The sequence below is a fragment of the Nerophis lumbriciformis genome, linkage group LG15, assembly GCF_033978685.3.
Source record: "Nerophis lumbriciformis linkage group LG15, RoL_Nlum_v2.1, whole genome shotgun sequence".
Taxonomy (NCBI): Eukaryota; Metazoa; Chordata; class Actinopteri; order Syngnathiformes; family Syngnathidae; genus Nerophis; species Nerophis lumbriciformis.
The window spans coordinates 13,452,247-13,473,001 of NC_084562.2; the positions used below are offsets into that span (position 1 = coordinate 13,452,247).

At 40.3% G+C, this 20,755-nt stretch overlaps 1 protein-coding gene across 2 annotated transcripts in view; it reads left to right on the top strand.

Annotated features, from left to right (window-relative positions):
- Positions 1–19,987, top strand: part of kcnq1.1 (potassium voltage-gated channel, KQT-like subfamily, member 1.1) — a 127,297-nt gene extending 107,310 nt beyond the window's left edge. Inside the window, exons 13-16 of one of the 2 annotated variants that reach the window (XM_061974820.2) lie at positions 3,691–3,785; positions 4,090–4,136; positions 7,176–7,237; positions 19,919–19,987. In XM_061974820.2, the coding sequence (XP_061830804.2) occupies positions 3,691–3,785; positions 4,090–4,136; positions 7,176–7,237; positions 19,919–19,975 (261 nt within the window). In that variant the 3' untranslated portion in view covers positions 19,976–19,987. Of the gene's footprint in view, positions 1–3,690; positions 3,786–4,089; positions 4,137–7,175; positions 7,238–12,997; positions 16,856–19,918 lie in introns of those variants that run through there. The other variant, XM_061974819.2, reaches the window with a different exon arrangement.
- The last annotated feature ends 768 nt before the right edge of the window (positions 19,988–20,755 follow it).

Below are 20,755 nucleotides of genomic sequence, written 5' to 3' on the forward strand. Positions count from 1 at the left end.
TCAGCAGCGCAGAGATGTCCCCAACCGATGCACAGGCGAGCGGTCCACCCCGGGTCCCAACTCTGGACAGCCAGCACTTCATCCATGGTCACCGGAACCGGAATAACCCGGCGAGGAGGCAGAGGAGAAAAGAAAAGAAACAGCAGATCAACTGGTCTAAAAAGGGGGGTCTATTTAAAGGCTAGAGTATACTAATGAGTTTTAAGATGGGACTTAAATGCTTCTACTGAGGTAGCATCTCTAACTGTTACCGGGAGGGCATTCCAGAGTACTGGAGCCCGAATGGAAAACGCTCTGTAGCCCGCAGACTTTTTATGGGCTCTGGGAATCACTAATAAGTCGGAGTTCTTTGAACGCAGGTTTCTTGCCGGGACATATGGTACAATACAATCGGCAAGATAGGATGGAGCTAGACCGTGTAGTATTTTATACGTAAGTAGTAAAACCTTAAAGTCGCATCTTAAGTGCACAGGAAGCCAGTGCAGGTGAGTCAGTATAGGCGTAATATGATCAAACTTTCTTGTTCTTGTCAAAAGTCTAGCAGCCGCATTTTGTACCAACTGTAATCTTTTAATGCTAGACATAGGGAGACCCGAAAATAATACGTTACAGTAATCGAGACGAGACGTAACGAACGCATGAATAATAATCTCAGCGTCGCTAGTGGACAAAATGGAAGAAATTTTAGCGATATTACGGAGATGAAATAAGGCCGTTTTAGTAACACTCTTAATGTGTGACTCAAACGAGAGAGTTAGGTCAAAGATAATACCCAGATTCTTTACCGAGTCGCTTTGTGTAATTGTTTGGTTGTCAAATGTTAAGGTGGTATTATTAAATAGGTGTCGGTGTTGAGCAGGACCGATAATCAGCATTTCCGTTTTCTTAGTGTTGAGTTGCAAAAAGTTAGCAAACATCCATTGTTTAATTTCATTAAGACACGCCTCCAGCTATATGACGTAGCTTACATGACGCCTTAACTGAAGTAATATGGCTGTTCACAAGAACATCGGCATTGAACTCGTCTTAAGAAAGTTTATTTTAAAATGTCATTAATCGAGATTTGACGTCAGCGAACGAGTGAAATTTTTTGAACGGCTTTTTCAAGTGAAGATGAGAACCGAAAAATATTTCATTAGAGAGCTGTTCTTTATGCAAATTGCGCATAATCACATTCAGAATCAGAATGAAAATCAGCTTCATTGGCTTTATTTATAGAATATAGAATCACTGATGATGTGTCCAGGTTGCACCGTGAGGTGTATTATAAAACTATTCTAGTATGGCATCGCCATTGACTTCCAGGAAGAGGCAGGATGACAACCCCGAAAGAGTGGTGACAACTGGAGAGACAGTTGACTGCCCGGAAAGACGGCAACCGGGGCAGGGAGGGGTAGCATCCCAAGCTGCAGCTCTCGCAAGGGAGCACCCATACAGCGCTACGAAAAACCCTGAAGATACATCAGACCAAGATAGGCTGCCTAGGGAAACCCGTGGTGCAACGCACAGTGCCAGTACTCTGTACGGCACCTGATGAGACGGAGGAGGATCCAGGCCCGGACACTCCCCACAGTGCCCAGACACTCCCCACAGTGCCCAGAACCTCCAAGCACCACCGGCGCAGCCCGAGGGCAGACCCTCGGAGGGGGGACGCGTGGCATAGAGCGCTACCTGGACACAAGTCGAGGGACTGATCACCCTCGGCTGGGTCGCCCGGGTGAGGGTATTTGATTAAGACCCGAAACACCCTATGACCCCGGGAGAATCACTGATGATGTGTCCAGGTTGCACCGTGAGGTGTATTATAAAACTAAACTATTGAAGGATTAAGGACATCACTGAGTTAAAGTCGTCCCAGAAGTCTCTATTCATGTGAACGCTATCGTGCGCATGCACTCAGGCGGGCAGTTAACTTCGGGCAGGAGTATATTAGGCACCTGAACCTACCATTTTGACCTGGCTTGTTCACCAATCGCAAAGGGAGTGTGGAATGTCGAGTGATTGTGTTCAAAGTGGGCGTTGTTGTAGTCGCGCACATTCGGCAAATTGGCTTCTCAGTGTTGACAGGCTCATCTTGTTCCAAAGGTTTAAACTAAAATATTGGTGGTGATCATTTTGTCCAGGTTAGCTGCTACATGCTAACTGGATGGTGCTAGCAGGACAGCGGCACAAAGAGTCAAAACACTTCATGAGGACAAGATAATTCACCCCCGTCTTTTCATTCCGCTAATGTACAAACGCACGTACCCACTAGAAGCGACAAAAAGCATAAATGGTCTTGAAGCATGCACATGGCAATTTATCGACGCTGGAAAACTTACCGACTTTAATTTTCATTTATCGTTGGTTAATTGACTTATAGAATATCGGCCCTGGCCTAATCCTCATTACCTGTATTGTTAGCCACCTTCTTCTAGCAGTTCTTCACTATTTAGAATGCACAGAAAATTCAAAACCTGCTCAGTGGCCTAGTGGTTAGAGCAGACCTGGGCAAATTAAGGTCCGAGGGCCACATGCGGCCCGTTAAGCTTTTCAATCTGGCCCGGCGGACATTCCCAATTTTTTTTTTTTTGATCTTTAAGATGGAAACTGTAGCTGCCAGTAAGATGTGCAGTGATGTTTTCAAACGACCGTAAGTCTTGAACTATACAAAGTATTTCAATGGTTGGAATCTGCGTTTTGCATGATATACTAGTTACTATGGTAATCTAATTAGTTACTATGGTAATCTAAATCACCGCAGCTCAGACGAGGCACCAAGCAGTGTGGGTGGGGAGCATTTCCACAGAGTGTTTCCAGAGCAAATAGCCTGAAATGCGGGTGTCAGGGACAGACGTGGAAGAAGATTTTTACTACAAAGTTCTAAAGCTTAGTGATATATCAGATTGTAGGTGGGTTTTTTTACCCTTTGTGTTCATATTTCAGTGTGTTTGTTGCATTTTGTTGCGTTTCGCTTGATTGTAAAATATGTCAATCGAGAGGGGGTGTGACGTTCATATGTTGTCAATATTCAGTGTTTTATCGTTCATAGTTAATATTGTAAATCATACATGAATGTGAAATTTCATTCCGTTTTTTAAGGCCGTTAGCATTCAATCAGACATTATTGTGAGGTTTTGTGTTAGTGTTCCTAAAAATAAATATACCGGCCCCCAGACACAGTTTTTTCCCTGAATTTGGCCCCCGAGGCAAAACAATTGCCCAGGCCTGGGTTAGAGTGTCCGCCCTGAGATCAGTAGGTCGTGAGTTCAAACCCCTGCCGAGTCATACCAAAGACTATAGAAATGGGACCCATTACCTCCCTGCTTGACACTCAGCGTCAAGGGTTGTAATTGAAGGGTTAAATCACCAAAAATGATTCCCGGGCGTGGCCACCGCTGCTGCTCACTGCTCCTCTCACCTTCCAGGGGGTGAGCAAGGGTGATGGATCAAATGCAGAGAATAATTTCGCCACAGCTAGTGTGTGTGTGACAATCATTGGTACTTTAACTTTAACTTTAAAATAGAGCTGTATCCTAAGGATTATGGATGACGGGCAAAATTCCCCAAAAAGTGCAGTCCTCCTATAAGTATCTCGCGGTGTATTTCGAAGAAAGCATACAGTGGTGAATGTGCTTGAGCAAACTTTTTTTTTTAAGAACTGTTTTTTTTTTTTTTTAAAGGAGACCCCAATGTGCTTTTTCTTAACAGCAAGCTCGTAAGCCATATGATGTCCGGGATGTGATTGAGCAATACTCCCAGGGTCACCTCAACCTCATGGTGCGAATCAAAGAAGTCCAGAGAAGGTAAATGTCGTCACTGACAAACTTTGCACAGATAAGCCCTCGACGATTTCACCAGAACAGCAGACACGGAAGATGTTGGGTCGATAAGAGAGTAGGGGCTGCATTAGCTTTGGTTTTGAATCCCCATCGCTCTGACTCATCCTTGCCAGCATCCCTGCATGTGTGTGGTCTTGTTCTCAACTGTGAGCTACTCATATGCAGTGCAATCAAATTGACTTTATCTTTTTGGGAAATTAAATTTACAGGGTTTTTTTCAAATGACAGACCAATTGATTTGAGTTGAACGTCTACTTATTTCTTTCAGACTGGACCAGTCATTAGGGAAGATTACTATGTTCCAGACAGGAGCAGGTAATTCACGGTTTCACTCCTCTTTTGAGTGCTACAACTTTTACACCTTTTTTGGGGTGGTATTGCTCGGTTGGTAGAATGGCCGTGCCAGCAACTTGAGGGTTCCAGGTTCGATCCCCGCTTTTGCGATCCTAGTCACTGCCGTTGTGTCCTTGGGCAAGACACTTTACCCACTTTATCCCAGTGCCACCCACACTGGTTTGAATGTAACTTAGATATTGGGGTTCACTATGTAAAGCGCTTTGAGTCACTAGAGAAAAAGTGCTATATAAATATAATTCACTTCACACTTCACTACATTCTGTAACGATAAAAAACAGGGTATTGTGACCAAAATTATCACGGTTATCAATCAGGGGCGCTGAAAAGGGGGTGTAAAGGAGACGGACTCTAGGGGCCCATGATGGAGGGGGGCCCAGAGAGGCCCCTAATGATGATGAAATTATAATACAGAAAAAATAATGACACTGTGTTGGGGGCCCTGTAAAGATTATTTTCATGGGGCCCAAAATCCCTAGCGGCGCCCCTGATTATCATCATGGTATTGTTGAATGTGCACAAAAAGTACTTATACACACACTGTATAAGCCACCAAGGTTTATTTAAACCCCATCCATCCATCCATCTTCTTCCGCTTATCCGAGGTCTGCATTTTTATTAAAAAAACGATACGGTACCAATTCACCAGTACCCTAAAAATGGATACGAATACTCAACAGTACCATACCATACCATACCACACCAACTTTATTTATAAAGCCCTTTAAAAACAAGCACAGTTGAAAAACAAAGGGCTGTACACCACAAAGAAATAGAGGCAAAGGACAGACTAAAAAATAACAGTTAAAACAGAAATAAAAATACACATTGAAAAAGCAAATATAAATTACCCTAAGAACAATTTGTTTGATAAAAAACAGTTTAAAAGTTAAAAACAGTACCATTTTACGGTACTTCTGTGTGTGTTCATGTGTAAATACATGTTAATTTCCATCCATCCATCCATCTTCTTCCGCTTATCCGAGGTCGGGTCGCGGGGGCAGCAGCCTAAGCAGGGAAGCCCAGACTTCCCTCTCCCCAGCCACTTCGTCCAGCTCTTCCTGTGGGACCCCGAGGCGTTCCCAGGCCAGCCGGGAGACATAGTCTTCCCAACGTGTCCTGGGTCTTCCCCGCGGCCTCCTACCGGTCGGACGTGCCCTAAACACCTCCCTAGGGAGGCTTTCGGGTGGCATCCTGACCAGATGCCCGAACCACCTCATCTGGCTCCTCTCGATGTGGAGGAGCAGCGGCTTTACTTTGAGCTCCCCCCGGATGGCAGAGCTTCTCACCCTATCTCTAAGGGAGAGCCCCGCCACCCGGCGGAGGAAACTCATTTCGGCCGCTTGTACCCGTGATCTTGTCCTTTCGGTCATAACCCAAAGCTCATGACCATAGGTGAGGATGGGAACGTAGATCGACCGGTAAATTGAGAGCTTTGCCTTCCGGCTCAGCTCCTTCTTCACCACAACGGATCGATACAGCGTCCGCATTACTGAAGACGCCGCACCGATCCGCCTGTCGATCTCACGATCCACTCTTCCCTCACTCGTGAACAAGACTCCGAGGTACTTGAACTCCTCCACTTGGGGCAAGATCTCCTCCCCAACCCGGAGATGGCACTCCACCCTTTTCCGGGCGAGAACCATGGACTCGGACTTGGAGGTGCTGATTCTCATCCCAGTCGCTTCACACTCAGCTGCGAACCGATCCGATTAACCGATCCGATGTTAATTTGTTTAATATAATATATTTAACATTTAGACTAGACTCAGACTTAGACTTAGACTTCCTTTTATTGTCATTCAAATTCGAACTTTACAGTAAGGATAAGAACGAAATTTCGTTGCATTAGCTCATTGTAGTGCAGGATAAAAGAACAATAAGGTGCAGATATAAATACAGATAAATATATTGCACTTCTGCATATGCATCCACGTTTATAGATGTATGTTATATTGTCTTTATATTCCAGCGAGTTAATCCGTTTTTGGGGGGAATTGAGGGGATTATAATGATGCGTTCAAGAGTCTTATGGCCTGAGGGAAGAAGCTGTTACAGAACCTGGAGGTTCTGGTACGGAGCCTGCGGAACCTCTTTCTAGAGTCCAGCAGTGAAAACAGTCCTTGGTGGGGGTTTGAGGAGTCTCTGCAGATTTTCTGAGCCCTGGTCAGGCAGCGGCTTTTTGCGATTTCCCGGATTTTGATTGATTGATTGAAACTTGTATTCGTAGATTGTACAGTACAGTACATATTCCGTACAATTGACCACTTAAATGGTAACACCCGAATACATTTTTCAACTTGTTTAAGTCGGGGTCCACGTTAATCAATTCATGTATAAGAGGAAGAGGAGTCCTGATGATCTTTTCCGCCGTCCTCACCACTCTCTGCAGAGACTTCCAGTCTGAGGCACTGCAGGCTCCAGTCCAGACATAGATGCAGTTGGTCTGTAGGCTCTCTATAGTGCCTCTGTAGAATGTACAATTTACCAATGAGCTGATTATGTTAACTGTGCTGTCCAATTGTTATATTTTTTACACTCCTGCGTCTCATTTGCAAGTATTATATAATAGAACATTGCATGCAGTTGCAGTTTCAAGACGATAGACAGCAGGATTGTATAAACTATCATGTGTTGCCTAGCCAGGAAGTAGTTTTTGCCATCAAGCTGAAGCTTGTATTTTGTTGCGCCCCAAAAAGTGTTGTTATTGTAAGTATGGTACTTATTACACACCTGCTGTTTGATTGTAAGGTGAATTTCAGTTGTAGTTTTCATTACTAAATTTGGATGTGTTTAAATCACCATGTAAAATCGCAATAGCTAATCAGGAGCATGTCTGTGGCAAATCCAACGTAAACTAGCATCCAGCTAGCACATTTTGAAAAGTAGAGCCTTACTCTACGTTAGGTGTTTTCTGTCAGGCACTCTTGCTTTGTTGGCAGGGACAATTGCAACATTACCAAGAGGCAGGCTAAATTAGTGATTTGTTTCTGTTTGTAGACGGTGCCAGAGACAGGGGAAACAACTCCATTGGAACCCGTCTCAGCAGGATGGAGGACAAGGTGAGGTTTATGTCATGTTGGGCAGATTTCTGCTGCCTGTCTACACATTTTATCTAATGGTGTCATTCTGTAAAAATGTCAGGTCAGAAACAGTGCTTTAAACTCACAAACGGGAAATGCACCACATCCGCAGTCGCTTTGTTGTCTTTTTGACAATGTCCAAATTAAACTGCATCAAACATAAGTAAATGGGACATCTATAGCAAACATTTGCGTATAAGTACTTATTAAATCTAACAACAGAATACAGTGCATTAGATTCATACATCTGGCTATAATAGGCTTTAAAATTAATTGTTACACACTGCATTTCTCAGTTTATTTATATCAACATGTGGTACAAATGACAGTATATCCCCCTCAATTTTTATAAATTAATAATATTTTAGTCAGAGGTTTCAAAAAAATTATGAGTCTGTAATAACAAACTTGACCACTAGTTAATTGCTAACTGTACCAAAATGTAATTGTCACTTATACAGTATTACAATTTCTCCCCAACATTTTCTCAGCAGACACTTTGAGGGTCGGATGCTAAGTTAACTTAACCTATTTGTGCTCTTATACAATCAATACTAAACTATTTGTAAGTAATTCAATTTAAAAAAACAACATTAAATTCAATTTCAAAAGCCAAATCAAATGTTAAACAGATCAGTCCATCATATTATTGTGTTAGATGGCGGAAAAATACAACATACCGTATTTTTCGAACCATAAGTCGCAGTTTTTTTCATAGTTTGGCCAGGGGTGCAACTTATACTCAGGAGCGACTTATGTGTGAAATTATTAACACATTACCGAAAAATATCAAATAATACTACTTAGCTCATTCACGTAAGAGACTATGTGTATAAGATTTCATGGGATTTAGCGATTAGGAGTGACAGATTGTTTGGTAAACGTATAGCATGTTCTATATGTTATAGTTATTTGAATGACTCTTACCATAATATGTTATGTTAACATACCAGGCACGTTCTCAGTTGGTCATTTATGCGTCATATAACGTACACTTATTTAGCCTGTTGTTCACTATTCTTTATTTATTTTAAATTGCCTTTCAAATGTCTATTCTTGGTGTTGGGTTTTATCAAATAAATTTCCTCTAAAAATGCGATTTATACTCCAGTGCGACTTATATATTTTTTTTTCCTTCTTTATTATGCATTTTCGGTCGGTGCGACTTATACTCCAGCGCGACTTATACTCCGAAAAATACGGTAAGATTTATGCGTCATATAACGTACACTTTTTCAGCCTGTTGTTCACTATTCTTTATTTTAAATTGCCTTTCAAATGTCTACTCTTGGTGTTGGGTTTTATCAAATACATTTCCCCAGAAAATGCGACTTATACTCCAGTGCGACTTATATATGTTTTTTTCCTTCTTTATTATGCATTTTCGGTCGGTGCGACTTATACTCCAGTGCGACTTATACTCCGAAAAATACGGTAAGATTAATAGGTATGCATGATAGCTAGTCAGTGATAGTTAATTCCCTACAAATAATAAAGTCGAACCTAATTAGTTCTTAAACAGGGTTTGTAAATAGAAAAGTTTGTATATCTAAGCAAATGTCTCCATAAGAAACAATGTAAATATGAATAATGCCTTGACAAAAGTATATATTTTAGTAAAAGTTTGTACACTCTGAACATAATATAAAGCGCTATCCAGTACTTTATATTCAACAAACATAACAGAACAAGAACAACAGAACTGTCTTCATTTGTAGTCGCCCTGCCGACACACACACACACATTGTCACTAGCCCTGTGGTGCACTCACAGTTTGAACTCACAAATCTCCTTAACTTTAACAGCCAGGTCACTACAATGATTATAAACAAAAAATCCCCTTTACCGCTTTATTTGGTTCATATTTTTGGTGTGCAGCCGAAGAAAGGGGGAGGCAGTGTCGACAACGCTGTAGATACTTCCTGAATGTTTCACACCACCTTTTCTTCGGACACATATGGAGCTAGCAAAACTAGAAAAATGTTGTAAAAAGCCTGAAAGCAGTTAAAAGGCACATAAAATTGTAATTAGCACAGTTGCTAATGACAGCAGTGCTCTGCTGACAATGTATGTGCTGCCGGGCACACTGAGACAGGGGTCGTATAACAACGCAGATTCAGTCTGTGGTTTGTAAATCAAAAAGTTTCTAGAATGAGGGATTTTTAAATTGAGGTTTCACTGTATTGTCAGCAGAGGTGGGTAGTAACGCGCTATATTTACTCCGTTACATCTACTTGAGTAACTTTTGGGATAAATTGTACTTCTAAGAGTACTTTTACTTTTACTTGAGTATATTTATAGAGAAGAAACGCTACTTTTACTCCGCTACTTTTATCTACATTCAGCTCGCTACTCGCTACTAATTTTTATTGATCTGTTAATGCACGCTTTGTTTGTTTTGGTCTGTCAGACAGACCTTCAAAGTGCCTGCGTTTCAACAAATACAGTCACTGGTGACGTTCACTCCGTTCCACCAATCAGATGCAGTCACTGGTGACGTTGGACCAATCAAACAGAGCCAGGGGTCACATGACCTGACTTAAACAAGTTGAAAAACTTATTCGGGTGTTACCATTTAGTGGTCATTTGTATGGAATATGTACTGTACTGTGCAATCTACTAATAAAAGTTCCAATCAATCAAAAGTGTGAAGGAAAAAAGACCCTTTTCCATTTCAACCGTACATCCCGTCAAATGCCTAAAGACTGACTGCACAGTTCCTGTCTTCACAATAAAAGTGCCGCTCCATCGCGCCTGCGCTTTCAAAATAAGAGTCTCCGAAAGCCAGCGCAAACAAGCTAGCAAGCTACGGAGTTTGCCGCCAATGTATTTCTTGTAAAGTGTATAAAAACGAATATGGAAGCTGGACAAATAAGATGCCAAAAACCAACCACTTTCATGTGGTATTAGACAGAAAGGAGGAACTTTTTTTCTCCTCTATTTGAAAACGTGGACGTTATCAGCACTACTGTCTGATTACAATCAATGCAAGTCATCAGAATCAGGTAATACACCAACTTATATTCTTGTCTTCATGAAAGAAAGGAATCTATATGTGTTAAACATGCATGTATATTCATTAAAACACCTTTAACATGCAAACAAAAACGGCAAAATAAATAAATATAAATTATATACTGTATATATCAATGTGTGTATATATATATATATATATATATATATATATATATATATATATATATATATATATATATATATATATATGTGTATATATATATATATATATATATATATATATATATATGTGTGTGTGTGTGTGTGTGTGTGTGTGTTTATAAATATATATATATATATGTTTGTGTGTATATATGTATATATATGATATGTGTGTGTATGTTACTCATCAGTTACTCAGTACTTGAGTAGTTTTTTCACAACATACTTTTTACTTTTACTCAAGTAAATATTTGGGTGACTACTCCTTACTTTTACTTGAGTAATAAATCTCTAAAGTAACAGTACTCTTACTTGAGTACAATTTCTGGCTACTCTACCCACCTCTGATTGTCAGTAATATTTCTTGCTATTTTAAAAGTAATCTCCTCGGTGAACTCACAGTAAATGCCTGTCTGTGCTTGCAATATGCGCTACAAAGCTGAAAGGAAATTGCTGTTGGTTGTCTCGGATTTTCACAATAAAATGTCCCACTCGAAATAGATTCAGTGCCGGGACTCTATCATGACTATAATAGTTTTATTGTGGGGGCTGAATGGAACGTTGACTGCAGAATAAGATGGCTATATTGTGGTCTATTTACCATATCTGCTTTACCCTAAGAAATTAGTCGTGCACTTATTTGAAACATGCACTTATTTTGTGCTTATAATTCAGGATTCAAGACAATCCACAAATACTATCTGCTAGTAGTATTTGATATATACTGGAAATCTGGGGTTCTTAACCTTTTTGACCTTGGGAACCAAATGTTCCACTACATTTGGGCCCGGGACCCACTCAAATATTAACGCTGAATTAGTAACCTTACTCTTGATTTTAATCATATTCAATAATTATATCTAACCTACTTACAGTTTAACAAGATAAACCGTGTCGAATGATATGAAATAATGTGTTAATCTCAAAACATTAGGCCAAAGTCAGGCTAATTAGAACAATAAATACTAATACTCATAAATATCTCATGGAAAATGAATTTACATTCAATTATGTTGTGCTAAAATAAATACACTAAACTGTCAATGTAATTAAAGTCCAAATGAAAATACAAGTTCACCACTTAGTCATAATTTTTTGCGCTTAAGGAACTTCTCTATTGCTTTAACGCAAGACTTCTTCTGTTTGTTTGATATTGTCTTTACTGCCACTAATGGTGGAAAAGTGTATTTCCACACCAAATTTTTTTGGTGGTTCTTATTTTAAAACATCAAAGAATGTTAACCGATCTAAAAAAAAAGAACCCCAACTCCAACCCAATTCCAGCTTTACAATACCTGGGATAGAAATTTACAAATCAATTGCGAAGACATACAAATACAATGCATTTTTTTTAGATCAAGATTATTTATGTATTTAATATTTGTTTACTTACTATGGTATATTATTTATTTAGCATTTACCGTATTTTTCGGAGTAGAAGTCGCACCAGAGTATAAGTCGCACGTGCCGAAAATGCATAATAAAGAAGAAAAAAAACATATATAAGCCGCACTGGAGTATAAGTCGCATTTTTTGGGGAAATGTATTTGATAAAACCCAACCCAACACCAAGAATAGACATTTGAAAGGCAATTTAAAATAAATAAAGAATAGTGAACAACATGCTGAATAAGTGTACGTTATATGAGGCATAAATAACCAACTGAGAACGTGCCTGGTATGTTAACGTAACATATTATGGTAAGAGTCATTCAAATAACTAAAACATATAGAACATGCTATACGTTTACCAAACAATCTGTCACTCCTAATCGCTAAATCCGAGGAAATCTTATACATCTAGTCTCTTACGTGAATGAGCTAAATAATATTTGATATTTTACGGTAATGTGTTAATAATTTCACACATAAGTCGCTCCCGAGTATAAGTCGCACCCCCGGCCAAACTATGAAAAAAACTGCGACTTATAGTCCGAAAAATACGGTATTTATTCACTGCTCTGTTACAGAGAACAAGGAAATGGGATAAAATTGCTATGGTATGAAAATGGGTTGGATATAAGCTCAGCTTCTTCCTACTCCTTTTCGGACGTGAAACAACTGGAAATATGTGATGCATTACATTGTATCGTATGCATGTTCAAAATAAACTGAACTGAACTGAATAAAATACGATACTAAAAAACGAAAACAGTATCAATGATTATATCAATATTAGTTGTTTAATGTTACTAATCAAAACATTAATTCTTAAAAAAATTAAATATAAAAAAATAAATAAAAAATTAAATCAAATCACAACGTTTTAAAATTACATTTTATAATTTTGAATCGATTTAGAATCTGAAAAAATAAAAATGGCAACTTAATTGTGAATCACTTGTTTTAACACAAATAGCATGTATCTGCGTCCTGCTGCCATTTTTATTTTGTTGAAACGTATTTACCAACTTCCTCAGAACTGAGAGTAACTTTACTCCAATTGTGAGTTCATCCATTTAAAGGTCCGTAAATGAGTTTTACTACGAAGCTGACTGCATCATGAGTATAAAAGTTGTACTTTCTCAACTATTATTCATACATGCAATTAACTCTGCATAGATGACAAACATGGATCTGATGCTGAAGCGCATTGCGAACTCCCTGCTGGACCAGAGGGACGCCAGTGGGGTTGAAGGTGGCGGTAGACTGAGGCTACAGCCTGGACAGACGACCAATGTCTTACACAGCCAGGATAGCCTGCCAAGCTATGAGCAGCTGAGTTTGTCGCCAAGTTGTCCAATCACAATGTCTGGCACATCAGAGGATAGCAACTAATATCTACGTATCAATCTAATCCAGACCTGGGCAAATTAAGGCCCGGGGGCCACATGCGGCCCTTAAGTTTTTCAGTCTGGCCCGCCGGACATTCCCAAATAATTTTTTTAGATCTTTTAGATGGAAAGTGTAGCTGCTATTATGATGTGCACTCATGTTTTCTAATGACCGTAAGTCTTGAACTAAACAAAGTATTTCAATGGTTGGAATCTGCGCTTATGCATGATACACTAGATACTATGGTCATCTAATACAGTGTCTTTCAACCACTGTGCCGCGGCACACTAGTGTACCATGAGAGATTATGTCATTTCACCTAATTGGGTTAAAAAAAATTTTTTTGCAAACCTGTAATTATAATCCGTAAATGTGCAGTTGTTGAGTGTCTGTGCTGTCTAGAGCTCGGCAGAGTAACCGTGTAATATTCTTCCATATCAGTAGGTAGCAGCAGGTAGCTAATTGCTTTGTAGATGTCGGGAACAGCGACAATGGTTTGCAGGTAAAAAGGTATTAATGCTTAAACCAAAAATAAACAAAAGGCGAGTGCCGCTAAGAAAAGGCATTGAAGCTTAGGGAAGGCTGTGCAAAACTAAAACTGAACTCGCCGCAAAGTAAACAAAAACAGAATGCTGGACGACAGCAAAGACTTACAGCGCGTGGAGCAGACGGCGTCCACAAAGTACATCCGTAAATAACATGACAATCTACAACAAAATAGGAGCGCAGACAAGAACTAAAACACTACACACAGGAAAACACCAAAAAACTCAAAATAAGTCACAGCGTGGTCGTGACAGTACACCTACTTTGAGACAAGAGCTATAGTGATGCATGATTGGTTATGGTTTGAATTCATATCAAACAATTGCGAGAATGACTTTTTATTGTCAATATCGGCTGCTGAGTTAAATTTTTTAATGAAACTCTGCTGGTGGCGTGCCTCAGAATTTTTTCAATGGAAAAAAATGTGCCTCGGCTCAGAAAAGGTTGAAAAACACTGATCTAATAGATAGTACTTTATTGATTCCTTCAGGAGAGTTCCCTCAGGAAAATTAAAACTAGTTACTATAGTCTAATTAGTTACTATGGTAATCTACGTCACAGCAGCTCAGACGAGGCACCAAGCCGTGTGGGCGGGAAGCGTTTCCACAGACGCGGAAGGAGCTTTTCACAACAAAGTTCTAAAGCTTAGTGATTTATCAGATTGAAGGTGGGTTTATTTTGTACCCTTCGTGTTCATATTTCACTGTTTGTTGCATTTTTGTTGCGTTTCACTTGATTGTAAAATATGTCGATTGAAAGGGGGTGTGACGTTCATATTTAGTCAATATTCAGTGTTTTATTGTTCATAGAAAAATTTAAAATTCCATTATGTTTTTTAAGGCGGTCTGTCATAACGTTTTTAGCATTCAATCAGACATTATTGTGAGGTTTTGTATTAGTGTTCCTAAAAATAGATATACCGGCCCCCAGACACATTTTTTTCTCTAAATGTGGCCCCCGAGTCAAAATAATTGCCCAGGCCTGATCTAATCCATCAGTGGGTCTTTAGCTCCCTTTAGAGGTCAGTTAAAACATACAGTCATGGTCAAAAGTGTACATACACTTCCATAAGTTTCCAATAATTTCTACAACTCTTATTTTTTTGTGATAGAGTGATTGGAGCACGTACTTGTTGGTCACAAAAAACATTCATGAAGTCTGGTTCTTTTATGAATTTATTATGGGTCTACTGAAAATGTGAGCAAATCTGCTGGGTCAAAAGTATACATACAGCAATGTTAATATTTGGTTACATGTCACTTGGCAAGTTTCACTGTAATAAGGCACTTTTGGTAGCCATCCACAAGCTTCGGGTTGAGTTTTTGACCACTCCTCTTGACAAAATTGGTGCAGTTCAGCTAAATGTATTGTTTTTCTGACTTGGACTTGTTTCTTCAGCATTGTCCACACGTTTAAGTCAGGACTTTGAGAAGGCCCATTCTAAAACCTTAATTCTAGCCTGATTTAGATGTGTGTTTGGGGTCATTGTCCTGTTGGAACACCCAACTGCGCCCAAGATCCAACAGCCGGGCTGATGATTTTAGGTTGTCCTGAAGAACCTGGAGGTAATCCTCCTTTTTCATTGTTCCATTTTTGTTTCATCTGACCACAGAACTTTCCGCCAGAAGGTCTTATCTTTGTCCATGTGATGTCAGATGAAACAAAAATTGAGCTTTTTGGCCACAATACCCAGCAATATGTTTGGAGGAGAAAAGGTGAGGCCTTTAATCCCAGGAACACCATGCCAACCGTCAAGCATGGTGGTGGTAGTATTATGCTCTGGGCCTGTTTTGATGCCAATGGAACTGGTGCTTTACAGAGAGTAAATGAGACAATTTACTACAGTTGTAGAAATTATTGGAAAACTCAAGACAACCATGACATTATGTCCTTCACAAGCATATGTAAAGTTTTGACCACGACTGTATACATTACTTTTTGTTTACAGACATAAACATAAAGTATATATTCAATATACACCAGAAATAATATACCTAAACAATCAGGTTAAATCTAACGATTATAACTACAAATTCTAAATAATTATGTTTTGATTGACAGAAAGATGACTAACAAAACCTAACCTAGTCGTGCTGAGAGTTCTAGTATAAAAAGACCTCTCACTACGACGCACAATATTAAGATGTACTATGTATTGTTAAACCACAAATGCATATTCCCCCAGGCCAGCTGTGTGCTTAGCTGAAATACCAATAAAGGAAATTAATTGTGGACAATTTAACACACAAGTACAGTGGTAACTCGGTTTTAGTTAGAAAGCTGTTCCAAATGGTCCTATGAAGATCAAACCGTACGAAAAACCGTAAAGAAAAAATTTCCCATGAGAAATAGTGCAAGTTAAATTCACCCGTTCCAAACACACAAAAATATTTAAGGGGAACATTATCACCAGACCTATGTAAGCGTCAATATATACCTTGATGTTGCAGAAAAAAGACCTTTTTTTTTTTTAACCGATTTCCGAACTCTAAATGGGTGAATTTTGGCGAATTAAACGCCTTTCTAATATTCGCTCTCGGAGCGATGACGTCACAACGTCGGGAAGCAATCCGCCTTTTTCTCAAACACCGAGTCAAATCAGCTCTGTTATTTTCCGTTTTTTCGACTGTTTTCCGTACCTTGGAGACATCATGCCTCGTCGGTGTGTTGTCGGAGGGTGTAACAAAACGAACAGGGACGGATTCAAGTTGCACCAGTGGCCCAAAGATGCGAAAGTGGCAAGAAATTGGACGTTTGTTCCGCACACTTTACCGACGAAAGCTATGCTACGACAGAGATGGCAAGAATGTGTGGATATCCTGCGACACTCAAAGCAGATGCATTTCCAACGATAAAGTCAAAGAAATCTGCCGCCAGACCCCCATTGAATCTGCCGGAGTGTGTGAGCAATTCAGGGACAAAGGACCTCGCTAGCACGGCAAGCAATGGCGGCAGTTTGTTCCCGCAGACGAGCAAGCTAAACCCCCTATCGACCCTAGCTTCCCTGGCCTGCTGACATCAACTCCAAAACTGGACAGATCAGCTTTCGGGAAAAGAGCGCGGATGAGGGTATGTCTACAGAATATATTAATTGATGAAAATTGGGCTGTCTGCACTCTCAAAGTGCATGTTGTTGCCAAATGTATTTCATATGCTGTAAACTTAGTTCATAGATGTTAGTTTCCTTTAATGCCAAACAAACACATACCAATCGTTGGTTAGAAGGCGATCGCCGAATTCGTCCTCGCTTTCTCCCGTGTCGCTGGCTGTCGTGTCGTTTTTGTCGGTTTCGCTTGCATACGGTTCAAACCGATATGGCTCAATAGCTTCAGTTTCTTCTTCAATTTCGTTTTCGCTACCTGCCTCCACACTACAACCATCCGTTTCAATACAATCGTAATCTGTTGAATCGCTTAAACCGCTGAAATCCGAGTCTGAATCCGAGCTAATGTCGCTATAGCTTGCTGTTCTATCCGCCATGTTTGTTTGTGTTGGCTTCACTATGTGACGTCACAGGAAAATGGACAGGTGGTTAAAATCAGGCACTTTGAAGCTTTTTTTAGGGATATTGCGTGATGGGTAAAATTTTGAAAAAAACTTCGAAAAATATAATAAGCCACTGGGAACTGATTTTTAATGGTTTTAACCATTCTGAAATTGTAATAATGTTCCCCTTTAACACAAACAGATTTTATAGAGAGTAATTATAGTTTTACATTCAGACAACAGTGTAAAATACAGATACTGTGTTTTACGGACCATAGGGCGCACCGGATTATAAGGCGCACTGCCATTTTAGCTTGGTCGACCACCATTGGTTTTCACTTGCGGGAAGAAATCACATGTCGGAATACCAGCTATATGATTTTTGTATTGATTAGTGGCCGTGATCTGGCCATTACAGACGTCTGCGGTAGATTGCCATGTAACAAAGAAACGTGCTTGGATTTGAGCGTGCAAACACTTTCATACATCTGAATTTTTACTGGCGTACGGCATTTTCTGGATTTGATCGCACATCCGTATTTAGTAGGAAAGCCACGCAACTCTTTGTACAAACCCCGTTTCCATATGAGTTGGGAAATTGTGTTAGATGTAAATATAAACGGAATACAATGATTTGCAAATCATTTTCAACCCATATTCAGTTGAATATGCTACAAAGACAACATATTTGATGTTCAAACTGATAAACATTTTTTTTTTCGCAAATAATCATTAACTTTAGAATTTGATGCCAGCAATACGTGACAAAGAAGTTGGGAAAGGTGGCAATAAATACTGATAAAGTTGAGGAATGCTCATCACACACTTATTTGGAACATCCCACAGGTGAACAGGCAAATTGGGAACAGGTGAGTGCCATGATTGGGTATAAAAGAAGATTCCATGAAATGCTCAGTCATTCAAAAACAAGGATGTGGCGAGGGTCACCACTTTGTCAACAAATGCGTGAGCAAATTGTTGAACAGTTTAAGAAAAACCTTTCTCAACCAGCTATTGCAAGGAATTTAGGGATTTCACCATTTACGGTCCGTAATATCATCAAAGGGTTCAGAGAATCTGGAGAAATCATTGCACGTAAGAAGCTAAGCCCGTGACCTTCGATCCCTCGGGCTGTACTGCATCAACAAGCGACATCAGTGTGTAAAGGATATCACCACATGGGCTCAGGAACACTTCAGAAACCCACTGTCAGTAACTACAGTTGGTCGCTACATCTGTAAGTGCAAGTTAAAACTCTCCTATGCAAGGCGAAAACCGCTTATCAACAACACCCAGAAACGCCGTCGACTTCACTGGGCCTGAGCTCATCTAAGATGGACTTATACAAAGTGGAAAAGTGTTCCATGGTCTGACGAGTCCACATTTCAAATTGTTTTTGGAAACTGTGGACGTCGTGTCCTCCGGACCAAAGAGGAAAAGAACCATCCGGATTGTTATAGGTGCAAAGTTCAAAAGCCAGCATCTGTGATGGTATGGGGGTGTATTAGTGCCCAAGACATGGGTAACTTACACATCTTTGAAGGCGCCATTGATGCTGAAAAGTACATACAGGTTTTGGAGCAACATATGTTGCCATCCAAGCAACGTTACCCCTGCTTATTTCAGCAAGACAATGCCAAGCCACGTGTTACATCAACGTGGCTTCATAGTAAAAGAGTGCGGGTACTAGACTGGCCTGCCTGTAGTCCAGACCTGTCTCCCATTGAAAATGTGTGGCGCATTATGAAGCCTAAAATACCACAACAGAGACTGTTGAACATCTTAAGCTGTACATCAAGCAAGAATGGGAAAGAATTCCACCTGAGAAGCTTAAAAAAATGTGTCTCCTCAGTTCCCAAATGTTTACTGAGTGTTGTTAAAAGGAAAGGCCATGTAGCACAGTGGTGAGCATGCCCTTTCCCAACTACTTTGGCACATGTTGCAGCTATGAAATTTTAAGTTAATTATTTTTTGCAAAAAAAAAAAATAAAGTTAATGAGTTTGAACATCAAATATCTTGTCTTTGTAGTGCATTCAATTGAATATGGGTTAGAAAGGGTTTGCATTTGTATTCCGTTTATATTTACATCCAACACAATTTCCCAACTCATATGGAAACGGGGTTTGTACATGAGGCCATGGAGAGGATTGTTTTTCATGAAATTAAAAATACTGATAAGTACAGCGATGGTTGGGGGCGCACAAAGAGGAGGGTAAAATACGGTTGTTACCTCGCTCGGTAAAACGCAGGCTTGACAGGTCTGAATTATTTGGCCAGTGTATGTATTTTTCCCTCCTGTGTTTTGGGATTGTTCCACCTGGGATCAGATGATGTTGTCTTTTTTCCAAGTGCCTCATTTTTGAAAGCACTTTTTTATATTTCAATATTAAAACACTTATTACTATTACATGTTCTACTAACTATATGAACGCCATGGTATTTGTATTGATGTATTCATTATTCGCAATAAAAGGTTTATCAAATCTCTCCATGGTACTTAACATGCTTTTAGCAAATATTGTTGCTATGTCCTGTTGCCTTGCAGAATTGACAGCTGCAGAGGTTCAACCTTAATTATGTAATCACTTGCTTTCTTCGTTGATTAAAGAAGCAATGGTCAGTGTTTTCCATCACCTGTTCGTTCATCCATTTTCTTACGGTTATCCGGGCCACAGAGGAAGCAGTCTCAGTGGAAAAACCCAAACTTCCCAGGCTCTGGCTACATCTTCTAGTTTCACCACGGAAAGACGGATTGGCTACATCTTCTAGTTTCACCACGGAAAGACGGATCTGCGAGACAGAATTCCTCCAGTGTGTCCTAGGTCTGCCCTGTGGCCATTTCTGGCTAGGCATACCCAGAACACCTCACCAGGGAGGCGTCCAGAAAGCTTCCGGATTAGATCCCAAAGCCACCTCAACGAGCTCCTCTCGATGCAAAGGAGCAGCAGCTCTACTCTAAACTCCTCCCGGATGACCGAGCTCTTCACCAATATAGTAAGTCCAGCCACCCTATACACAAAATAAATGTTGACTGCTTGTATCCGCGACATTGCTCTTTTGGTCACTACCAAAGCTTAGCTGAGGATAGGAACATAGAATCGACCAGTAAATAGATAGCTTTGCCTTCTGGTTCAGCTGTCTCCTCACCACAAGGGTGTGGTAAAGTAACCACATTACTGCAGACTGCACAGATTAATCTATCCCGCACTCCTGCCTCGCCTCCATTTCCTCCACCTGGGGGCTCTCTATCCTCTGTTGTCTGCCATTGCCGCCTCAACTGGCACCGACCACCTGGGGACCACTGCTCCGATCGGCTGCTGCAGCAATGGTGGCACGGAATACAGCCCATTCAGATTCAGAATTTCCAGGCCTCCCCCGGCATGCAAGTGCAGCTTTGTCAGAGGTCTGAGTTGAAAAATCCACAATCGAGAGACTCCGCCAAACGTTTCCAGCCCACCCTGACTATACACCTGGGTCTTACAGGACTGCCAGCATTCTCCCTTTCTAATACA